This window comes from Drosophila simulans, chromosome 3R (genome assembly GCF_016746395.2).
Source record: "Drosophila simulans strain w501 chromosome 3R, Prin_Dsim_3.1, whole genome shotgun sequence".
Lineage (NCBI taxonomy): Eukaryota > Metazoa > Arthropoda > Insecta > Diptera > Drosophilidae > Drosophila > Drosophila simulans.
In genome coordinates this window covers 825,514-850,022 of record NC_052523.2, presented here as the reverse complement: position 1 = coordinate 850,022, position 24,509 = coordinate 825,514, and the positions used below count along the sequence as shown (strand labels likewise).

The 24,509-nt window shown below is 42.9% G+C and overlaps 2 protein-coding genes across 9 annotated transcripts; one reads left to right on the top strand and one right to left on the bottom strand.

Annotated features, from left to right (window-relative positions):
* Positions 1-1,186: 1,186 nt before the first annotated feature.
* Positions 1,187-24,102, bottom strand: LOC6726663 (complexin). Of its 8 annotated transcripts, none has more exons than XM_044923378.1 (8): positions 23,952-24,099; positions 22,956-23,116; positions 21,354-21,541; positions 17,655-17,666; positions 10,518-10,675; positions 10,104-10,236; positions 7,209-8,302; positions 1,187-3,313 (listed from the first exon to the last, which is right to left on the bottom strand). In XM_044923378.1, exons 3-7 carry the CDS (start codon positions 21,406-21,408, stop codon positions 8,229-8,231), a joined length of 432 nt encoding a protein of 143 aa, XP_044779313.1. In that variant the 5' UTR covers positions 21,409-21,541; positions 22,956-23,116; positions 23,952-24,099; the 3' UTR covers positions 1,187-3,313; positions 7,209-8,228. The 8 variants fall into 8 exon arrangements, with proteins under 8 accessions (XP_044779313.1, XP_039151605.1, XP_016033154.1 ...); XM_039295668.1 differs by lacking the exon at positions 1,187-3,313 and adding an exon at positions 4,300-5,905; XM_039295671.2 differs by lacking the exon at positions 7,209-8,302 and having other exon boundaries at positions 23,952-24,101.
* On the top strand, positions 10,988-13,321 carry LOC6726664. Its single transcript, XM_039295665.2, has 2 exons — positions 10,988-12,098; positions 12,225-13,321. The coding sequence occupies exons 1-2, from the start codon at positions 11,204-11,206 to the stop codon at positions 13,106-13,108; spliced, it is 1,779 nt and encodes a 592-aa protein (XP_039151599.1). The 5' UTR covers positions 10,988-11,203; the 3' UTR covers positions 13,109-13,321.
* Positions 24,103-24,509: the final 407 nt, after the last annotated feature.

The window sequence follows — 24,509 nt, the reverse complement described above, 5'->3', positions numbered from 1 at the left end:
TCGCCCTGTCGTTTGCTTAGTGGCCATTAGTTTGCTGATTTAATGCCGTTGCCCACTTCAAGAAAGAGTGGACGTCGTCAATTTTACCATTTCATTTGACAATGCATTTCATTAGGGGTTACCTCCGGTTTATCTTTGAGCTGAACTTCCGACTACTCGTATTAAATTAAATTGGAATCTGCGGGGTAGCAAGTGAATTGCCGTTCCCGACGTTGTGGTTTTGGGCTAATAAACGCCGCTGTTTTCACACTTGGCTAAGTGCAAGTGGTTCCAGCGTTGATATGTGTGGTCTTCCCTTTGTATAATTAAAGGACGCTTCTACAATATTTATAAGATGATATTTGTCAATGTGCTGGTTTTGCACGAATCCTAAATAATTCTTAATGACAATGAAAGTATTCAAAGAAGACGACGACGGATTTAATATAAGTTGTACCGAAATACCAATAAACTTTTGTAATTAAGAATGGAATGGAAAATAGGGGGAGCTATCGAACACGAACCATGCCAACGAAGTTTGAAACGCCATCATCTACAATCATCTCCCGTCCGCTTATTGCGCTCTCCACATATCACAATCCACATAGTGACGAAGCGTAACAGGAGAGTGTGCAAAGGCAACTACTATATATTAAATAAAGTTTGTTTACAATGTGCACTTATATAGTTTACTTAACGAGTAAATATTAGAGTGTGTTTATTTAGTCAAATTCACAATAATTTTTGTTCCCAAAAGTTGAAAACGGAAATGTTGAATGTTAGGAGGGATCGTCCCTTGATTTCTTACCTCGTTAAGGGGTGTTTTCGTTGATTGGAAAAATGACATTCATGCATAAGGGCTCACACAGCCAAGTCAAAGTGAGAAGAGAATGGCTAAATGGGTGGAAGGAAAGTCATCAGGAAGAAGTCGGAGAAGTCTTTGAATTCCCAAACACTTAGGAATGTAATGTCACAACAATGCAGACCACACAACCGCACAACGACAGCAGCTTGGATTGCTAAGAACGAGTTTTAACAAATTCCAATGTACGCCTCCTACTGTGCAAAATGTTGGCAGAGTGATATGCCATGGCATGGCGTGAGGAGGATAGTGAGTGAATGTGAGGTACTTTGGCCTTTATAACACTGGAGTGTGCGTGGGCGGATCGACTGACACCCCAGAAACTAAAATAAGACGCGGAATGTATTGATTTTTTCATAATGCATTTTAAAACTCTTTATTGGAAATGAACTTGTTCTATATTAAAATACAATTCAACAGTAAATACAATACAACATATTACAATGCAATACAATATATTTCAATTTAACTGGTACAATACTGGTATTCGCTACGGCAATCATTCGACTCGCACTTGCATCGCGGGGATGTTTAGTACGCGTCCGTGTAGAAGAACTTTGACCTATGAGTAATAATTGTTTGACAGCAGAGCCATTGGCATTGGCTGTTAAGTTAGTATCTTCAAAACGTTTTCGAAATGCAAGAATGCTTAATTTAACTGCGATAAGTGGCTAAGCTGCTAACTATTACAGCTGCCTTCGGCTTACCAGGGACTTTTACGGTATTCCTTTGAATGTTTCCCATTCTCAAATCGTATTCTGTCGAAGGCAAGGAGATCTAATGCAGATATTTTGAAAAAGTCTTGATATTTCTTTGGGGGCTTGTAACGAAAGCAGGTACGATTTAATTATATGATAGGTGTCCAAAAGTGGTTTATATGATATCAAATGTCAATGAGGCGTGTGTCAAAACTATTGTTTCTATTCAATTTGTATATGGTCCTAGGTAACTAATTTAACTTTGGGCTATGCGTCTTTTATTATTTTTAAAGTTAAATTATTCTTGTATATTTTGAATCGCAAATTTATGATTGATTAGGGTATAGAATCTTTAATATATTTTATGAATTCCTTGTATATATATTTCCTTAATTTTTATTTACTTGATCATATCAATACATGTATATATGCAAGTAAAGTTCATAAAACTTTTAACAATATGTTCAGTCGGTCATTTTGTATGTAAATTATATATACTTATATTATAAAAACAACTTTCTATATTAGTTTTCGTCAATTCTTTTGAATTATACTTATTTTTATATCATTCAAATTGTAAAATTATGTAATATTACAAATTAAGACACGAAATCGTTCAAGACAGATATGATTGATTGTTTTGCTTAAATGATTCATGCTGAAACGATTTCAATCTATTCCACCATCTTTTACAAAAATGCCTAAATCGGCATTTGTGACAGAACGGATCGGAAAAAATAGTTCGCATTAGCGAGCCAAGTATTTGCATTATATTTTTGGTGTAAGCCTAATGAAAATGTAAAAATTGAAAGGAACACGCCTTTGTCGTCGAGCAGATTTCAAGTTAGGGAGGAAGTCATCTGCATTCAGCAACACTATAACGTCATTCTAATGATCTTAACCTAATACTAGACTTCCAGTAGGGTCAATGGAATTTCAGGTACTTTAAAAATCTTATGAATTATTGGGCTAACGACGAAAATACTCGAGTCACCTATATTCGTCGCGCTTATACATGAAATTTACCAGAATGTGCTTTTGGCACCATTAAAAGACTCTCGGTATGCGGCGATTTTGCTATTCTAATTGCTTTAATCTACTGTCGTTGTTGATTCATCTTTGATTTCACATTTGTTTGCTACGTTTCCTTCTAGTCAGTATATGTATGTAAAAGTATCGTAATTTTTCTATCTTTAATCGTTGTGCCTATGGAATAACCGAATTTGAGCCAACTCTAAAAAGCTAATTCGATTTAAGTACAAAGGAACTGACTGCCTCATTGCATCAATGTGCGTTGCTTTACACTTAACTAAAATAGTTCAACTACTCAAATATCCAACGCATTTATACGTGGTAGTGCTTAAATGTGATTTCTCCACAACTTTCTTAAAGTGGGGACCGGTGAAATCGTCTTATAGTTTGGGGCTTACATTATAGGCAATGGTGCTAGTTGGGCGAAAGCGTATCCACATATCGAAATCATTTGAGGTAAGCCTAGCTTAGACAGATGTTGGTATAGCCGTCATTCGATATCTTGGCTGGATCAGGATCTGTCAGGTAATGCACGTTGAAGGATTCAAAGGAGAAGAGTACTTTGATTTACTCTTTCACATATACGCCCAAGGGGGCGGGCTGGTGAGGGTGTCTGTTTGGGTAATCTGAAACCGATACCGACCAAATAGTGGTACGACTGTCATATCTGAGACCTTTGTTCAGAACAAGTTTCTCAAAGGACAATTCTTAAACGCATCGCTAAGACGTTTTTTCAACTTTGCTGAAAATACAAACAAGACAAAATCAGTTAACTTGCAAACAAACCCCCCGTAATGGTTGATAAAATAGAAAAAATCCTAGGAAAAATATGTTAAACAGCATAAGAACTGAGGGGCAAAAACTTATAAAAATGAAAGGGTAGATTTTGATTTGAGTTCGATTGTTTTCTGCCTGGCATAGAAGGAAGAATGAAATATGTTTCCAAATGGATTTTCTCTATTGCTGAGGTCGTTGTGGCTGTGGCACTTATGTTGGACTTGGGTGTATTTTTGGAAGTGTTTGAGATCGCTGTGATTGATATGTGGTGAGGTATGGGCAAGAAAATTACGATTACCTACCTTTCCTGGATGATGAAGGTTACACAACAAAAAGTTACTAGCCAAGGAATATATACTTTATTCATATTCAAATACATACTTACTCTTCTCCAGATGACCAACCCAAAATGGTTCACCATAAGTGGGTAACTTTTACGATTTGTACGATTCGGCAGAAGGAATATTTACGACTGATAACACGGCTCATTCCAAACACATTTTTACAGAGTCTTCAGCAGTTTTATAGGCTTTACAAATAGAGTACATCACGAATAGACAGCAGGATGTCGGCCCTTCGATGTACATGTATGTAGTTCTGACATTGGAACCCGTGTACTACATGGATTAAGGTGTGTACTGTTCTGAACTGCAAGACAGGCACTTGGAGGAGCAGAGCAGAGTTAGGCATAGATAGAAGGTCGATAGTGACAGATACAGATACAGATACAGATACAGAGAGATAGACAGAGGAAAGAGAGACACGTACACATAGATAGAAAAACATATAGACCAACAGTCATGCCAAATCAAGTTCGCTATACGTATCAGATATCGGGCAGGCAGATAGTCGCAGTGTAATCGGAACAATGTATTCGGTCGCATGGAGTGTTGGGTAAGGTGATGGTTACGCCTGGAGATAATGACCGACTCGGAATTAAAACCAAATGTATTGTTGTGTTTCTCATATATATTTAAACATATATACTTTTTTATTATAGCATCTTTTGTTTTTCGTTCGTTTTAATTAAATGTTCAAAGTAACAATATAATTAATCAACTATTAACGATTTTCTTATGTTTTTGTTTCTGTTTTGCTGGGTATAGAACGTCTTTCACATCTAATAATGACTTGAATGGTATTCTTTTCAACATTATTATTTATAATTTTTGTCTGTTGTTTCTCTATTAAATTCATTTTCCTATTAAGTTACACATATTCACACATATATATATAAATATACACACACATATATATATATGTATATATACAGATATATATATATATATATATACATATATATATGTATATATATATAGATAGTTAAGATTTAATAATCTGTGGTTTCGTGAACTTTCTGATATACATATAATTACATTTTCAATACTATATTTTAAACGTTAACATAGTATTAACAAATTATAAATGAAAACGAAAGCGGCTGAACCATTTAACACTTTAAACATTTATGATAACGTTAAAACTTGGTTAAGATTGAATAGTATGATTCAATAAGTTGTGTTGGTTTTAATTATGTGTTTGTTCAACATATTGAACAATTAAAGTGGCCTTCAATCGTATATAAATATCTGAGACAAAACGCAATTCATATAGTAGAATCTAGGTAAACATTTTCTATAAGTATTTGAAAAGCGGTTCGTTTATAGACTGTTAGTTTCGAGTTTAAAAGGATCATAGCTAAGATACATTTCTGGGTGCAGGTTCAGTAACAGACAATAGGGAAATAAAGCAAGGACTGCAAGTTGCTTTCTTAGGGTAGAATCAACTCTTCTTATCATCAACTATTCGCTATTCATGGTCTAGTCATTTGAGCCACGTTAAGGCATTCATTCATTAGTTTGATCGTTCCTAACTCTGTATGGAGCGAGGGGCACTAGAGGATTGCTTTATTAGATTGACAGAGAAGGGCGTTAAGCCTGGTTGCTTTATCGCTGTCCCACCGACTTATGAAAAACATGATGTTGAGAATTTTTAGAAGAATTGTGGCACGAAGCTCTAACTGATATTTTGAAACTCTCTTTTGGGATTTGGAAGTTTAGCTGTCTATTGTGAGTACAGAAGGTGTCATATAGCTCTTTTAAATAAGTGACTTCTAATGGATGTTGTACACATGTATATGTATGTTTCGTTGCTTTTTACTGGATCTGTACATTATTTAAATCATTTACAACACCATATAGCCATTTGAATGCTGGTGATTTGGTGACCATGTATGGGAAGGTATATATATGAGCGTGTTTGGTTTGGCATATTTGGTAAACCACATCCAATTTATTCACAACGTTCAGAAATAAGGTAGGAAATGCTGGCCTGCAAATTGCAATGATCTGGTTTAGTTGATGCTGTTGTTCATGTAGCTTGTTGTTTTCATCTACTGTTTGCTTGGAAAGTATTGTTCATCTCATATAATACATATTTGGATACTTCTGTAGTTGATGTTGTTGTTGATGTTGTTCTTGTACTGGCTGTAGGCGTTTTCTTGTGCTGTTGTTCTGGCTGTTGTTGATGATACTTATAAAACACCGAGAGAACATGTCTAAGTGGGACCATCAAGACGTAGTTGTGAAGAATTGGTAGAATTGTTGTTGATGTTGTTGTAATAGTTGATATTGTTGTTGTTTCGTGTTTTTGCAAATGTTGTTCAGGTTGTTCAGATATTGGTTTTGAGGCAGAGTGGAGTGGCGTAGATTAAAGATTTTAAAGAGTGTTTTCAAACCAAAGAAGAGAAAGAGAGAGAGAGACAACAGAGAAAGAGAAAGAGATATATATATATATATAGAATGCAGTGTGGTTAAAACATTTATCATTAATTGTATATTTAGTTTAATTCAGTTCAACATGACAAACAAAATTTTCAACTGCTAAGCTGTGTGTGCTTACCCGTAGCACAAATGTCCCTTCCGACTGCAAGATTACTTCGATGCATTGCATCATCTAAGCTTATTTATTCGTGGCGGTCTACAATATGATTTCACAGTCAGGGAGGACATTGTACAAATCGTGGCACATTCCGTACACACATGTGCGTATGGGTGATGTGATATAAGTATGGAATAGTTTTGAGATAGAAAACATTAGCGACTCGCTCGTGTCATAAACCGCATGCAACTCGAAGTCGACTTCACGATGGAATGCCCATCCTCGACCGACAGCTTCACGAAGCCCTGAGCGCGAGAAGTGCCTCGATCTGTACATCCATACGTACATCCATGCATATGATATGCGATCTGTACCTTGGAAAATCTCGGTGAACTACCGCAGAAGACATGAGTAGGTAGGTATAGGTATAGGCATAAGTATAGGAAGAGTATATACTATTGTTGGCATTGAAAGACTCTCTGTGCGAAAATGTAAGAGTATGTGGGATTCAGCATGTAAGCCAGTATGTCCTCCACAAGTGGATGCTTTGGACGATCGGCGTACCTGGTACTGGCGTTGGAAAGGCTTATATACATATGTCATATGCGTTGGTGTCCATGTTTCTTTGTGACCTTTTGCATGCATGTTTCTTTCTGTATTTTCAGATCCTAGGGTTCTGGAGGTCGTTTGGAGGCTAGTGGGTTTTCGGTGAAAAATGTATGCTAAATGTATCACAGCATTATGCTCTCGAACTGCCTAGTATCTCTTATAAGCTATTGTCCTTGTCTAAATGACTACTGCTAAATATTTTCGTTACATATTGTTGTACAATATTTTCTATGGAATAGCCGTATCTTAAACAAACCCTAACCGCCCTGGGTACAAATAAATGGATAAATAAACTTAAGCCCGGCATTGGTTGTTCTTGTTTTTGCAGATCTAGGTTTATGTAAAGGAATATGGTAATCTTATTTACTTACATTTCAGAAGCATCAATCAGAGAGATCATTAACTGTCTCAAAGAGTTCGAAATTCTCAATAGTTGTTGTGTGGGTATGATGTTTGTATAAGAAAGAAACAAAATGTAACAGCTGTTAAAGATGTTTGAGTCAAACGTTGAAAAACAAATTGACTGAATCTTTTTCATATATTTGCAACCATTTTTTCTTGGTTATGATAAACAATTTAGAGAATCAGCCATTTTAACGTATCCTGCAGTCAATTCGTTTGCAAGTATTATTACTCCTAGTAAAATTCTTGAAATTTACATATATACACAACGGGTGTATTCGAATGACCATTCTAACATATTCGCCGATTTATTTTATAATATATCTATACTTATAGATGGATTTCAAGTCCAGTGTGATTTCAGCAACATATGTACTTCGACGGTTCGACAAAACTCGGTAGCCTCCTCTGTCGCACCATTGGCTTAATGTTTTTTAGGATTGGTATTTTTGTTTTATGTTATTTTATTATTATTTTTTCTATTTGCATTCGAGTGTCATCGTGCCGATTCAATATATTCATTATTTCGTTACTTTTTATTGTATGTTATCAACTAAACAACGATTATGTATTGTATATTGGGCTTGAGTATATTACATTATTATCGTAGCAAAGTGATTTGAATATTATTAAAGGCTTTCACTATAGTTGGGATTTAAATGATTTGGTTTACGATTTAGCTACTTTAAAATTCATCAAGTTCACCGTCTCGTTCGGATTTTGATTATGCATTTCGAATTATAGCTGTCATCGATTTTGGGATTTAGTGTTTAAAAGGCGTTATGTTGCTGCCGGGTATAGTTATATTAGGCTCTAGATTCGCAGTAGTTTTAATTCATTTTATGGTTCCCATGTAAATTAACTGATCGCATATTAACAAATTCAATTTTAAGTTGAGTTAAATTAATTTCCGTTTATGGGCTATGTTATCAGTATTACATGTGTTTTATCATCATATTTATTTATCTGTTATTATGGTGACTGACATATCACTGCATGACACATTTTCCCTCTATTTGAGTTTTTAGCTCATTTACTTGCGTTTCTATTTGATTTTTCAGTTCTGTAAAAGAAATTGAGTATGGAAACAGCAATAAATAAGCATATTTTGTAGAGTAGACTACAAATGTTTGACATGTTAACTGGTATGTATATGTATTCATGGATGCTCATGTTAAGTAATTGGTCTACTGTAGCTGTAACTGTTATGTAAGGAGCACTTAAGCTTCAGGAAGGGTATCGTTCGAATTCAAACTATTAAATTATTAAAATGATAACGAAAAAGCAATTACACGTAGAAAGGTCTTTATCAGTAGAGTTTGTCGGCATTAGGTGTAAGTCACAGTATAACGGTATAGTTTTGGTTATATAGATGTTTAATAGATTGATAGAGAAATAAAGACAGGGTTATAGAATTCGGTGCGAAGAAATACACATACATATGCAGTATATGCGCATTATATATATTTTACATACGCATATTACGCAGTATGTTAAGTACATATAGCACACATATTGAAGGGAAAGAGTAGACGAAAGGGAAAACGTTTTGTAATTGTTTCTCGTCCATTTATCGTATATATATATTTTATTTGTTTTGGTTCAGTTACATTTATATAGTTATGAGTGTTCAGTTTTAAAATGCGGTTTAGCACACAAGCACAAGTTTTCTGTTAGTGATTATATTAATATGTAGAAAATAGGCGCTATTAGTGCTGTAAAGTGCATAGAGAGTGAGAATGATGTTTAAACAATATACGAAAAGAAAAAACGTTGATATGTAATTGTTCCCCTAAACTGTGGTCTAACCTAAATCTTGTATTCGGTTTGAATTATGTGCTACTTTCATTGCTTATTTTTTCCAGTAGAGTTATTTTAATGCTGAATATATTAAAGATACATTTACAGAGAATAGGCGGCAGTGAAAAAAAGAGCGAGAGTAGTCGAAACTTGTAATTGTTGGTGATGTTCGAGGCTGAAGAGTAGTTTTTGAATACAAATGTATCACAACAGTATTACCACACATAAAGAAAACAAACGTTTTTACCAATAATCGCACTTACCTTTTTCTAATTGATTGAATAACAAAACCTAAGCAGAATTAATCCGTCTGTTTACCCACAATTTATATTAAACAACAAATGCAATAGCAGTTCAAGGAAAACATAAAATTATTCATCCACTGTATGTTCAAATGCTGCCTAGATTTCTCGGGGTCAGTCTCACTTACAAATTATCAAGTTTTACGAAACATAATTTTGAAATCTGAATAAAATGAAGTGTGAATGGTGTGCACTCTTGTTATTAAAAAATACAATTGACAATGTTTATATTCGTCGTTGCATTAAGGTTGAAGATTAGATCTTAGACAGATAGGGTTGCAGTTAGAGTTAGTATTAGAGTTAGGTTTGTAGCTTAGATGTTTTACGCACATGGAAAAGAGTACATACATATACATATATAGAGAGAGATAGATAGTTCGGTTAGTGGGCAGTTATTTATAGACTTTTATTGGGTGGTTCGATTGCATTTAGATACGAGAGACACACAGATGCACAAACAAAACCACAATTACTACTTTCGAGCGCCGTAGGATATTTAGCGGATATTAACGGTTTTGTTGTGGTTTTAGTTTTTAAGTCAATTTGTATAGGTATTGTCTGGACCTGGCGGGGCTCGCGTAGGCCGCTGGCAAAGTAGTAAGAAACGAAAAATTTCGACAACTCAAAATCTGATACAGTTACAGAATAGGAGCAGGAGCAATCGGAGCGGAGCAATCAGTGGGTTGCAATTGCAGTATATAGATGCCACTAGCTGAGCCAGGTTCAACGGCATTCGATTCGACAGCGGCAGCAAAAACTTACTTGTAAAATCGTCGAGCTCTTCCTGCTCCGCTTCGGCGGCGAGTTCCTCGGGCGTCTTCTTTTTCCGCATCAGGGGATTGGGCTCTTCCTGGGGGGCCGCCTCCACGATCTCCTCCTTCTTCTTGATGTTGTACTGAATGGTTAATGTGGAGTCGATAGATCAACAGCTTGATTAGACCACTGGGCTTGGCTAGGGGTCTGGTATCTTAACGGCTAACACCTTTTTAAGTGCTCCTCTGTTGTCTCGCTCCTTTGTAGCTCAATCTGACTCCGTTAGGGAGTCGCTCATTAAAGGACTCCCTACTAGAGTCAATTTGAGCTTCACCAGGACTGGTTGCGCCATGCCAGGGCACGTATCACATATATGTCATTTTCACTGTGATTGCGAAGCTGCCAAAAACCCCGGACACTTACCTTATCGCGAATGTCTTGCCTCATCTTCTCGCGCTCCTCCTCCATTTTCCGGTGCTTTTCCTTGCGGCGGTCCTCGGCCTCCTTGATGGCCTCCTGACGCTCCCTCTCCTCCTCCTCTGCCTTTTCCTTGTCGTCGCCATCATCGCCTCCATCACCTCCTACAGCGCCTGTGTAAGTGACGAGGTATAAGAGGTTTAGTATGAGATTCAACTTTGTGCTTAAAAGATGTAAGTTTTTGTGGAAATTGAGACCACTGGACCGACTAAAAACCTAACCTAAAATACAGTTCAAACATTTAAGTAAGTTTTTAATTTACTCAAAATCGGCCGTGACCAATTTTAGATTGGATCCAAACCCCGACATTTTGACACATATGATTAAAAGCACGCCCCTTTCAGCTGGGCTCGTTATCGCCTAGCGGGTTATCATTTCGAGTGATTTACATTTTCATTCCAGCACCACTGTCACTGGCAGGGAAAACAAATGGGAAACCGATTAGTTGGGATCTAGTGTGTCTAAGCCGCAGTCTGGAAGCAGAAGCACGGAAGTGCGCCGCGGCATTAAGAGCGACCTTTTGCTGTTCCGACCTCTAAGAAGAAAACAAGGCCCACTACCTTCGGCACAAACGGCAAATGGCGACGGCCTCATTTTGATTCGAGCGACCACAGAGCCAGCACCCCGGAGAAATGATTTCAAAAGCACTGGCCGTCCTGTGGATAGCTGGCATCGCCTCCGGCCAGGACGATCTGCTCAGGGCGGAAACCGAATTGTTGAGCTTCTCTCACAACCTAGAGCAGTATCTCGACACCAGCAAGCAGCCCTGCCAGGACTTCTACGGTTATGTCTGCTCGCACAGCGCCAACCTCAGCGAGACTGGCAGGCAGCGATTCCAAGGCTTGCTTAAGGAGACGGACGTGGGGCAGCTGATGGACATGGAACTCCAGCTGATTAACTTCTTCAAGTCCTGCGAGAGCGGGCGTGGCGTGGAGGCGCTCAAGGGGTCTCAGTTGTACAGGCAGAGTGGGGGCTGGCCTGGCTTGGAACCGAACAAGGTCAATGCCAGTCAGCGGACCAACCAAACCCAAAGCTGGCTGGGAGTTCTTGGGTACTTCCACGAAGTGGGTGCGCCCTATTTCTTCGAGACGTCGGTCACCATGCAGTCCAACAAGCGACTTGTGGTACTGCAACCCGACTCCACGCGCCGAAACACTCTAAGAAAATTCGAGCAGCGGGTGGGCGAAGTCCTGCAAAGCTTCGGGATAGAACAGAGCCGCGCCCACGTGACCGCCCTCGAAGTGCTCAGCTTGGAGCGCAGTAGACGGGACATTGTTAAGGCGGATCACATCGAGGATCAAGTGGAGTTTACCTATGGAAACTTTAAGCGCACCGTCTTCGGAAACTCCTCGCTGATCAGACTGGACTGGGATGGCTACTTCCGTAAGTTGCTAGGCGGCAAAACGCCACAAGCCAGCGACACCATTGTGGTCAAACAACTGCCCAGACTGGTTGAGTACTTCACGCTGCTCCAAAACACAAGCATGGTTCGTCTTCTTAATTGGATATGGACGGACTACTTGATGGGTGAGTTTTTCCAAATGAGTTCTAACTTTTTTTTATAAAAGCTATTAAACTTAAAATAGGACTGAACTCTTGAAGTTGAAAGTCTTATAAAAATCAGTATTTCACTTGTTTTCCTCCCCTTATTAGACATCGTGGATGCAGACTGCCACCAGTTAGCGGAGACCTACGCCGGGGACCTTTACGCCCACGTGGTGCAACGTGTTACGGCAAATCGCGTCGAACTGGCCCAAATGTACTCGGCGCTGGGAAAGGCCTTCACGGACCAGCTAGGCGGCAGTGTGTGGATCGATGAGATCTCGAGGCAGAGCTCGAGGCAGTTTTTGGGTAACATAATGCACACTACGCTGAACGGAGATGAGCGATTGGACGCGGCATACCACTCGATTTTGTTGGGTCGGCGGAGCCTCTACCGCAACCTGGAGAAGCTGCGCAAGTTTCAGCGCACGCGACGTTCGGCCTCCCAGTCCGCCGAGCAGGTGCGTCGCTACGCCCAGGTGTTCGTTCCAGTAAATGCGTTTCTAGGGCAGCACAACCTAAGCACGCCGCTCAACTACCTCCTACTGGGGGAGTTCTTCTCGCGAAGCCTTGTAGCCGCAGGCAGCAGCTCCCGTACGCAAGGAGCCTGGCGGAGCTCGGACTCCGAGAGGCGCTTTGCCATCTTCCAACAGTGCGTAGGCGGACAGACGAACGCCATCGATCTGCTTCTGGGCCTGCTCGCCCAAAGGCAAGCGCTAAGTGGTTACGGCCAGTGGCTTGCCACCCGGGCGGAACTAGTGGAGAGAGTCGACGCGGCTCTGGCCGCCGGTCGCTCGAAGATGTCCCTAAAGGGGCTCTTTTTCGTTACCAGCCTGCTCGTGGACTGCCGCTCCGAGCTGGGCGCCCTGCAGCAGGACCGTAAGCGGCAGGTGACTCACGCCACACTGCGCAACTCGCCGGAGTTCCTGGAGGCCTTTAAGTGCCGTCCTGGAGATGTCCTCTACCCTCAGGACCAGCGCTGCAATCCCCTTTAGGGTCGGACCTTGAACTTTTAGCTGCTGCTGCCACCGGTGGTGTTAAAAATCAATAGGACGTGCCTACAACAACTGGAGGGCTTCTAAGGCCGCGACCAACCCCCAATTGATTGATTTTTCCCGTCACAGTTTGCACAGTTTCATGGATCGCCATATGCTTACGGAATGGTTACGTTACGTGAAAAATAAATATTGTTCGCTTGGAAAGACTTACATGGAACACAAGTTCGGTAAGAGTGACAGCGTTAGTGTGTTGTGGCGAGTTGAGTAGAAGTTTAGTAGGTTGGTCGAGTGGTGGCAGTGTGTTGTAGAAGGGGGAGAAGACGAATTCAGTGTGTCCGCCGCCGGAAATCGAATCGAAGGGCAGTGTTGGAAGGCAGACTGGACTTAGACTTGGTTTATGCTTCATACCAATGAAATTCATGATTTCAGGGCGCTCTGGACCGCTGCTATCTGTCCGTCGTGGGGCCTTCTATCTTCGCTTCCGTCCCAAGTGGATGCAACCGTTGCCTAAGCCGACGCTGGCACTACTGGACTCGCTGTCAGTCAGGAGCTGCACCGTCTCCGACCCACTGGCTCGGTCGCAGTGCCGACGTGGTCATCTCAATCGATTCGAAGCGGTTGCCCGAAGTGCAGTGCACACGCGACCACCAGTTTCCGCGAACTGAGTGCAGGAAGAGGTCTTGACAGGCGGACAGGCGCACAAAACAGCGAACTTCAGCTGCAGGAGTGCGAACCCGGAGTGGGAGTGCTGCTAGTCCTGCTCCGGCCTTTTATGTCATGGCGTGGCACGGGCTGCCTCTGCCGCGTCGCAGTCGACGCTGGCAAGAAACCGACCTCCAGCGCCTGCGCAGATCCCAGCGGACTGAGTCCGGCTCGGATTCTGGCGCTACGCTGGTGCTGGCCGATTTGCTGGTAAGAGCAGCCTGGCAACTTCTCTGCCTGTTCCGATGGCGAACCCTGTGGGGCGACAGAGACGCATTATCTCCGAGGGCGCAGAATCCCGCTTTCGACGCTCACTGCTCCTGAGCACATCTCGGGCCCGTGGGGCGTATGGGTAATGTCGTCGGGGGATGACGAATGACCACAATCGGCTTTGCTCTCTGCGCGTCCATCTCTGTCTTGGTGGGTGCAAAAGGCATCGCACATTAAATTGAATTTATAGTCATCAATTTACTGAATAGCTTTGTGAATAAACTTTTTGGGGTGACTGTGACTTGATTTGCAGACGCATTTATTGTTTTCATAAATTAGTCAACGCATTTAAAAATGAAATTGATTTGAAAATGGTGTCAAATGGCCGAGCAGGAGCAGAAGGCAGGATAAGGCTCCGCTGCATGGGGTTCTGTAGTTTGCTTGTCTCGCTTTGTGCGTGCCAATCACTCCAGTTCTGCCCATCTGCAAATACGACGGGGAATATGCCTGCTATGGACACAACTTGGTCCTGACAGCCGATGGCACAAGCCCTTTAAGCTCGACTCCAGTTGCACATTCTAGATGGCCCCTGAATAAGTGCACAATTCAATTAAAAACTAATCAAGCCTATTGTAATGCAGTTATCATGCCAACATAATTAACACCCCCGGAGCCAGACGCACTGGCTCGGCATTCTTGGCCCACCCTCCATTTTTCTCCACTTTCTATTGCTGCTCCCCACTAATGGAAATGGACAACCCGTTAGCGAGGGCCATTGATGGCCCTTTAAGGCGGCGGAAGCTTTCAATTTGCATGAGAAATGCTCCTGACAGCCCGAAAGATCGGTCGGCTAGTATATATAAATTGGTTGTTGGCTCTTGGGGTTTCTTGTCCTGGAAACCCCCTCCCCCCACATTCATTTTATTTTTTTTGCCGTTAAAAGCTTCGCTTTTTGCTGCGTGTCAAGGGCGAAATGAGGGTACTTAATAACTATCCGCCAAGAGGAAGTGAATATTGGGCCGGAGCTGCGAGTAGGCCAGAAAAACTGGAGGGAAATGGCTCGTCCGTGTTCTCAGACTGTTGAGCAGAAGTCATAAGTCTGATATACGAGCCGAATCACAGGGATAAACCCCAAGTGCGTTTTATTGCTTTGACTGCTGTTTTGAATACCAACACGTCAGCGAAACCCGATGACGAGGACGTGGCGAAATTGGGGCGCAAATGGAACGCTGCGCTCCCGACGAGAACGCGCGGAGCCAGCGTAATAGTCTTATCCGCAGCACCATAAGTAGTGGGCTAAGCCCCAACCGAGGCGTACGCGATGATGTGCCGGAAGATGTGAGGCGGATGCTGGTCCGAGTGACACTTATTCGACTTAATACACGCTCGCGGAGGGAAACTACATTAGAGTTCCATTTCCATTTTCATTGTGGCGCAGGCCACCCATCCACACACACACACTGCCGGATGGGGGTGGGCGGTGTGTGCATACTGTAGGTGGGGACTGCCCTATTTGGCTCAAGTATTTTCCGCCTGGCCCACCCTTGTTCCCTTTGTCACGGCTGCTCAAATGGCACGAACAGCAAATTATTTTCTCGCTTAATCCGGTTCAAGCCCGCCGAGCTGAGTTGGACCCCGAAAGCCGCCACTGCCACTGCCTGGCAGGCAAGCTTCTGGGTCAAAGACAGGAACAGGAAGCTGCGGGGCTGATACGGAATCCCAGCTCATGGGGACTGGGGGCGACACTGGAGCGACTTAACCGCCCAGGAAGGTGGCACACGCCCTCTTGCTAATGTTTTCATTGTCATAGTCGCTGATAGCAACTACCACATTCGGCTAAATTATAATTTAACAGCCCCAAAGGACCCGATAGTTACTTATGACTGGGCACACGCCGCATGGAGAGCCCACGCGAAAGGACAGGGGCGTGTGCAAGTGTTGAAATTACGCCGCCACTGCGCCTTTCGCTGCTCCGACCATCTTGGCTGAGGGCTGAAGGCGCTTAGGGCTCTTGGCCACGGCGCAGCCATTTCGCCGCCTGCACACGTCTACACGCTTCTAGTCTTAATGCGAGCAATTAGTTGTGAGCCTCATCCGCATTCGTGGAAACATTTGCTCTTCCACATCCACTCGGGCACCCTTGCCAGGCTCGTTCGGAATGCGACGTCGTGCCGCAAACGGCAAAATTTGACAAAAATGCTGAGCTGCGCATCGGGCGGGCTGAAGGTTGGTCAGCCGCATGCAAATATTTTTGTCCGTACTCAGCCCGGGATATTTAAGGAATTTTTAATATACATATACATGGGCGCTCCCACCACTCCTCATCCAACTGCAGCACTGCGGGGATCTTGGAACACTGGTTGATGTCGAATAGAACAAATGCGGCAAGACACCATAATCGAATCGATAAACGGGTATCCTAGATTGGTGGTTAGAGGACGAGAATAACCAGGTGCTATCTTCCGGCTCCTGGGGAATATTGTGAAATAATCATATCAAACGGCTTCTCTGTGTCAAAATGCCTGGTTTGGAATAGATAAGCGAGCGACGAGAGTGGGTTACAATCGAAAGGGATCTTTATCAAACGATTACGCGTATGTATTTTTACATCGTGAAGTATATTTTGTTTGGTGTGCTGTATGTTTGTTGTTTTTTTTCTGTCTCTGTTGTCCTAAATAACAAATTGTAATGCTATTTTAGTAGAAAATGTATTCTTATACTTTACCTCATTGTAAATTCGAAGTATTTAGGTTGTAGTTGAGTTGTAATTAGAGTAGTAATAGTAGAATAGTAGAAGATGTAAGTAGTTTTGTAGTTAGTAGGGTTCCATATTGGTTAAAGTAGTACATAGCAGTAGGAGAAGTAGTTCGATTGTAGTATAGTAGTAGTAGAAGAAGTAGATAAAAAAGTTATAACAAAACAATTATTGCAGAAAGCAAGAGTTCGAGTGTAACGGCTCCAAGAGCATATTCGATATATCAAACTAAACTAAATAAAATCAGAGAAGCAAACTCAATGCAATGCTAAGTGTAGTCAATTCTAGACCATAGTTCTTGAATTGACGTTTCAAAAAGCGTGTTTTAACCGAAGAAACTCAAGGTGTGCGGTAATCGTGATAACTGTCGGTAAGTGTGTTGCCAAATTTTGAATCAAACCAATAATTCAGAGTTTCAATTTACTGTCAAATCAAGTTGCAAGTAGCCGAGTCGCTTTCGCGTAATTCAGGAAAGTTGTACGTCTCTCGATTAAAAGTATCCCCACAGTTGATAAAAAATAAACCGATGGACAAGCGTTTTGAATGCAACTGTCGGTGATCTCTGCCCAAGACATGCGTTTGAAAAAAGTATCTGAGGTTGCTTTTCTAACTATAAAGTACTGAATCGAATAACATTGCTGAACTACTGGGTATCAGCCCATGTAAACAGATGATTGACTTGCAATTTCGAATTTCGATTATTGATATTGATATCTGATACTGATTATTTGATGTTATCGATTACTGATTACTGATTCTAGTGGAAATGCAGCTGCAATATAAATATTTATATGGTGGATGCTGTGATGGCATCAAGGCATACAAGATATATTCATGGACATAGTTAATAAAACAAAAGGTAAGTAGAGAAATTACCGCCTGCAGCATCTGTCGAGCGTGTGGTCGGGGAAGTAGAAGAAATTGGTATTAGTATTAGACTATCTGTTGTGGCTCACGCCTTATGGACTAGAGTTCGAAGCAGGTGTGGTTAGGTAGTAGTATGGAAAATGAAAGAAGATGTGGAGTGTGTATAAAAAGTAGGTGGGAGTAGAAAGATTCGTGAGAGGCAGCATGGCGGGATTAAGGTTTCAAATTTGGCAGAGGCCGCTCGAACTGCCAAATAGGTGGATCTCGAGCGCTCGTTTGGGTTCCCATCTCCATAGCGGAGATGGGGAGTTAGGGTCATTTGTCTCTGGGATCGGGTCTTTCTTGGGCGTGGCATTCGTGTTAATACGCAAGTACTACACAGGGAGCGAAAAGAAAGACGAGGGTTGGTAGTCAGGAAGATATTGTGATAGAAGAAATTGAATTGTGTTCTCTGTATGCTTTATACAGGTGCAATGGCAGGTGTGTTCATTGTGGGCTCTTGTTGCTCGGTGTACTTGTTATTGCTAAAGAGTTCTCGCTGTTTAGGGGCGGTGGATTGCGGGGATTGTGGGGATGGGGTGGATTGGGTGGATTGGGTGGTCAGTACGGGAACAGGGACGGAGGTGGGTAGAGTGTGGGGGGTTGGGCGTGGTGGGAAGCGGAGCTATTCCGCAGATTACTGTGCACTTGGGAGTCGTTCTGTGTGCCTGGCAGGGTGTGTTTGTCAAGCTATTGTGTTCGAGTGTTTTACAATGAGGTAAAGTTCGGCTGTGAAGGCATTGTAGGAATGAGCAAATATATTCTATTATTTTTTGTTTGGGTGTGTATCTGGGAGGGACTTCTTTCGGCAGGGTTATTCGTATGATATGTACTTATAATTACCATTACTTTACTATATCGGGGACAGGAAAATATCGAGGTAAGTTGCAGTAGTAAGCAAAGCTGACGGTATGGACTTGTTTCTGGACTTTATTTTAAAAAGGCCAAAATTTAAAATTGGGAATGGCTCAAATATTATATTAATATATAGGACTTTATGGCTTGGGGCTTGGGAAAAAACAAATAATTAAGCTATTACTTATTATTATTATATTTTGATATTCTTGTATAAGCCTGTACGCGTTAAGCTATTTGTGTTATTTTATTATCAGGGCAGTGAACCTATATTAATGTGCCTTTTAAACCGTCGCAGAAACATAATATTATATTTATAACCGTTAATCGTTGAGTAAAAGTTGTAAAAAAAGTATATACGTTTCAATGTCTCTCTTTACTTTTGATCTAGTCGATTAAGTTCCGAAGACTAACAACACTGTGCGAGTTTGCTTCAACCACGTCCACATACCGCCCAAAAGTGTCACGCCCACATTTTTGAACATTCTCTTGCCAATTTCTTTCAATATTACAAAATAGGCCACGCCCAAAACTGTCACACACTCGTTTTCAAAATATTTTAGTTGTTTTTGTTTATATCTGTATATATTGAATATAATATGCCATATGTCACAAACTGACGTTTATTATATTTATATTTTTCATGTAAATGGACCGGCGGTTTGTTACGTTAAATGCTCGTTAAGCTAAAAAATGGTTCACAGCCCTGATAAATATTTGTACGGCTAAATGTGTAATTAAAAATCCGCCAATCTTAAGTGGATTTATATATTATGTATATTTTCATGTAAAAATGCATCTGTAATTTACTGATTATCCATCCAGGTTTATGTGCCATATTGCGAAGTTGGAATAAAAAGGGGCTTTGGTATGGTAAACTATCTATGTAGTGCACGACTAAGCTTAGGTACAGTTATTTTAAAGTACTTATGCGGAAAACCTTATTAAATTTAAATTTTGAACGGGTCTTGAGTAGTCTAGCCATAAATTTGAATCGTATAGTCATGCTCTTGCCAATCAAAACAACCTGGTCACCATTCAAAACTCAAACAGAAGCGGTGAACTTTAAAATAAATGGGTAGTGCCATATACGCAATGCTTTGCACTGCCAATTTTCAAATTACTGACAAAGTATGCTTAAAAACGTTTTCTAGTTTATGCCATTGTTAAACAATGTATGACAGATAGATTGATTGGCGGAATTGCCATAACTTACGCACTTTGTATATAAGTTGTTCAGTTTGAACGCTTACCTGTAAATACAAAAAAAAGGTAGATGTTAATTTAATAGTGTACTAGAAATATTTTAAGCGCAAATGACAGATCAAACGATTGGACTTGACACGTTTTTCATTATGAGCTTTAAGTTTTCATCCTGAAGCCCCGTTACTGCCGTTTCTTTGTCAGTCAGGTCAGTAAAGCTATAGCCAATTCATAAATTATCCTTACGTAAGACAGGCAATAGTTATAGCGGCTTACGCGAGCTCAAATAAATTGTCCGACTGCGAGTGCAGATAGTTGACAATGAAAACACATTAGCTGGCATGGCTTCCTGCCACCCAACAAGTCCATTTGGCCACCCACCGCGCACAACTCGAAATCTGGATCCGGAGAAATATGTTTTTCGTGGAAAATGTTGGCTCTTTCGCACTGCGATTCATAGTGAAGCTGGCTGAGGAACTAAGCGTGAAATGGCTGAACAATTTCGTAGCCATTCCGACTATGACTTTTATGGGGATATTTTATTTCGCCTTCTAAAAATTAAGTAGCCGCCGTGCTGCATCATTGAGGGCCAAAGTAATCGCCATAAGAGCGAGTTGCGGAACGGGGGAGTAGAGTAACTAGAGTGTGGTATCCTGGCAGCTAGTCCACGTATGAGTGACTGGCCCGACAAGTGCAAGATCTGATTCGGTTCTTCGCATTTTATGCCCATGCTAATAGCGTTTTCGTGTTCCCTGACAGCCTCGATAGCCTTGACAGCCTAATGGCCAACCGCACCAACCGCAATCTCTAGCTAAGCCCCATCTGGCTGCCTGGCGAACAGGACGGCGGAATGATTGAGTCGCCGGCCCTGAATTCTTCGCCGGCTGGCGCTGGAGTCTGGGCACGGGAGCGTGACAAATTCAGCATCAATCTACACAATTAACTGTATCAATTTGTCGGAAACACTTTCCTGGGCATTCGTGCAGAATTTCTGCGTTCGATAAGACACCCGGTAATGTGCTCAGCTGCAGATGAGATGGGGTTGGGGGTATGGGGAATGGGGTATGGGGTTAGGCACTGCAGCGCACTTGCAAAATGTACGAGACTACTACCGGGGAAGTGGGGGAAGCTTACATATGTCCCAGGATGGGGCTGGTGCTCAGGGGCAGAGGGCTGCTCTATGTAAATGGCCCAGCTCAGAGTGGGCTGCATGCTGTCGGTTGATAAGCATTCAACTTAACTATTCTCGCCCCAGCATTCGCTCTTTTCTCTTTCTGAAAGCATTCTATTATTTTCCGAGCGATTGCACAGTCGCTGATTAAACAGCAGCCTCAATGGGAACCCAATGACTTTGCCCACCGCCTGGCCGGGGTGGAAGATGCGGACGGGGTTGCGGATGTGGATGGGGATGCGGATGGGGATGCGGATGCGGACTGGATAGGACCTTGCTGTGTATCTAAAAGCGGTGGCTGTCATGTGTGGTAATTTTTGTCGCTGCGCAGCAGCTTGAAAGTGAATTATGTATACCGCCCGTCCGCACGTCCATATCAAAGTGTATTGATCGAGTGCCAAAAATAAAATGCTGGGGTGGCTGCTTCCGGTGCGACTTACCTTTAACGGCACTTAATTGGTTTCCAACCATCTGCTTAGCTATGAAGGCCGCCATCTTTGGGCTGTCGCTCGGGGGGCGTGGCTGCGCCTGGCTGTGGTCCTCTGCTTCCGCTCGAAGAGATGCAGTTGAGTCCGCGCTGGCTCCTGAGTCCCGGTCGCTGGGTCCTGGGTGCTCGGTGCTCGGTAAGCTGAAAGCGACAGAGCAAAACGAAAAGAGCAAATTAATTTTGTGTGCGGCAGGACAAAGGAGTGCCCTGTCACCTGGGTCCGCCTGATACTTTAAGCCGCTTATGTTAAATGCCTTAAGTCGAGTCCTCTGCCGAAGCGCTGTTTCACTAGAAACCGATCTCATCCAGTTTATGACTTGGCCAGATTCTCAGTGCCACTTATTGCTCGAGGGGCGAGCAAGCCAAGCAGCCCGGGCTGGTACTGAATTAATTCGCAAATCTAATAACTCGAACCCCTAGTCCTACAGCACAATAATCCCGTAATAAATGCGGTCTACGTGTCTTCCAGCCGAAATTTTTAATTTTATTAACGCCCCAGGCTGGGACGCAACTAGGGTATCTTTCTGCCGCTGGCTGCGTCTGCATCGCCTCTTTGTACCATGTATTAATAATTGCGCAAATTGGGCTAACGAACTTAAGCCGGAGGCGGCAGCTTGTTTCTCTCTAGCTGCGCAAACTAAAACAACTCCAGCAAACGAGCAACGAAATTAGTTTGGCATAAAAAACCATTTGGTCAGGGCTGGAAGGTGGCGAGGCGAAATGGACGGAACGGACAAATGAAGGGTGTCAGTTGAGGTCTGACTATCGCCCTGGATGGATGTGCCTTGAATAACCTTCTTCTTTTTATCTCGGCTAATGAATTAGACTGATAGTGGGAAGGCTATGACAGGCAGTTAGTTAGCCAACAGCTAAATATTTTATTGACCAGCGAAAGTGCAGCAGAGAACTCATTTTGCTACCAGCATCCAGCATCTGGCAGCGCAATAGATAGATAGTCGGGCCAAATGAATCGGCAAAACAAGTTCACGGGCTCACGGAATTTTGGGGCAAACGAGACGAACGGACACACATCTATCTGACTTAATATATGTAAATAGAAGCGAAAATTTATGGCATTCGTGCTTAGCATTTTATGGTCGGGTGGCCAAGGTGTGGTCGCAACAGGAGCACTTTCTTATCCTGGGCCACTCACCATTTCACGTTGACCCAAAGTTCTGCCCAGTTGGCTATCCAGTTACATTTAAAGTCCTCCAATACGGGAACTAGCCAGCAAGCCAAAGCCAATAAATACGCAAATAAGCTGTGTTTGACTCCGACCCAGCGCCGCACCCACGCTCCTAACCATAAAAGGGTAAGTGTACCTCGAGTATATCAAGTATACGCCTCGGACGAATCAGCTACGGAGCACTGCGATCGATTCGACTTTGGTTAGTCCTCGAACGATTGTGTAATGAGCTTGGAACTTTTTCCTTGCTGCCGCCGAGAAATCTACGCGTGGAATGTGCAGGATGCGGACGAACACTTTGCGAGCAAGTTTGGAGCATACTTGGGGCATACTTTCGACACTTTTTGGGTTGGTGGACCACCCACTTACCTGGCCTTAGTTCAGCAAGTATTCCTTTCAGATTTCCCTTGAAGATTCCTGTGAGTGCGTGGACTTGGTTGTTGAGGAGCAAAGTTCCGACTAGTCTGCGCGAAATGTGTTTGTTCTAAGGAAATCCACCGTGAAGAGCGTGCATTAGGCAGATAGGCTTCCTGAAAGACAAACAGAGACACAGGGGTTAGGTGTGCACAGTCCAGGGTTCTGGGCTTCCAGGGTTATGTGGCTTCCGGGTTGCAGGTTTCAGGGTTCGGCGGGGTCGGGCCGAACCTAGAGGACTGGCGCTAATTTAAAAATAGCAGACACACACACACCAACACCCCCAGGGGTCGCATTGTTACCGATGTTTCGCTTGTCGTCGTCGTTATTGTGCTGGCGTGCCACTTGCTTTGTTGCTTTTATCGATATTTCTTTATTAGGGTTTCTTTTATGGGAGCGTGCACGTAAGTGCCTCTTCGAGTGGGGAGGGGTTCGAGGAGGCGGGTGCCACAGCAAACAAGATTTTACTTTACGTAATACGCGCAGCAAACAAATTCGATTGGACTCGGGTCCTGGGTCCTGGGTCCTGGAGTCGTATTCCTCTGGCGGCCGCCGTGTTTCGCTTTTTCACTGATTCCGATTACATAAGGCTGCGCTCGCAGTGGATCACTCAGTCAACTGGCCGAGCAATTGAATTAGCTTGATAGAACAAATTCGCTTAATCAATTTAGGTTTTCAGTCGTGCTTCGAGCTCGGGCCGTTCGTCGATTTTTAAATACCACCACTGTGAGCCAGTATCGACATCGTACGTGCCAGTGTGTGTGTGTGTGTGGCACATATGTGCCCGCACAAACCCTCTATGTACACGCACTTGCTCTAGTGTGTTGGTGCTGGAGTGTGCTGGTGTGCTGTGTGTGTCCGTGCGCACTGGCAGTGTGTGTGTGCTTAATACTTTTGCTTTGCTTGCCACTTTTCACTAGACCGTCGCTATGTTTTCTCGGCGCTTCTTACTTCATGCTATGTTCGCACTCTTCTGCACGCCACTGCCAGAGTACCCTACACGGAAAACTCGCAAACTCGGAAAACTTGGCTCGTTGCCGCTGTTCCGCATGCGAGCGCCTTACAAAGCGTCGGCGGAGGCAGCGGCGTCGGAGCCGACCGCGCCGCTGCGGCCCCGAAATCCCGTGAAGAGCGGGCTTCGGGCTTCGGGCTTCGAGGGACCGAGCTTTAGCGCCGTCCGGAAATTCTCGGGCTCGGGTTTGAGTGCTTTCCCGCTCGGCTTGCCGAGAGAAAACGAGCTCCACGGGCACTCACATAGATAAGGACAACAACGGTGGGACTCGTTTGACGGGAGGATTGCAGGACCGCGGACTGAAAGGACCCTACCCTGCCCTCTCTCTCTCTCGCTCTCTCTCTCTAATATATTTATCTGCTGCTATTTTTTGTCTGTTACATAATTCGATTCCCCTCCCTCTCTTTCCGACTGTCTTTCGCTCTCACTCTCTCCCTCCTTCGCTCTCTTTCTCGGTCTCAATTTCTTGACTTTTTGACTTTGAAATCAGCAGCGAA

Bases quoted from the DNA above. Each gene is read 5' to 3' on its own strand.
- LOC6726664 (XM_039295665.2), top strand. From the start codon at position 11,204: ATGATTTCAAAAGCACTGGCCGTCCTGTGGATAGCTGGCATCGCCTCC. The intron at 12,099-12,224 runs GTGAGTTTTTCC...TCCCCTTATTAG, and splicing joins ATGGACGGACTACTTGATGG to ACATCGTGGATGCAGACTGC.
- LOC6726663 (XM_044923378.1), bottom strand. From the start codon at position 21,408: ATGGCGGCCTTCATAGCTAAGCAGATGGTTGGAAACCAATTAAGTGCC. The intron at 10,237-10,517 runs GTAAGTGTCCGG...TTAACCATTCAG, and splicing joins GGCAAGACATTCGCGATAAG to TACAACATCAAGAAGAAGGA. The intron at 8,303-10,103 runs GTAAGTTTTTGC...TTTCTTTTACAG, and splicing joins AGAGCTCGACGATTTTACAA to AACTGAAAAATCAAATAGAA.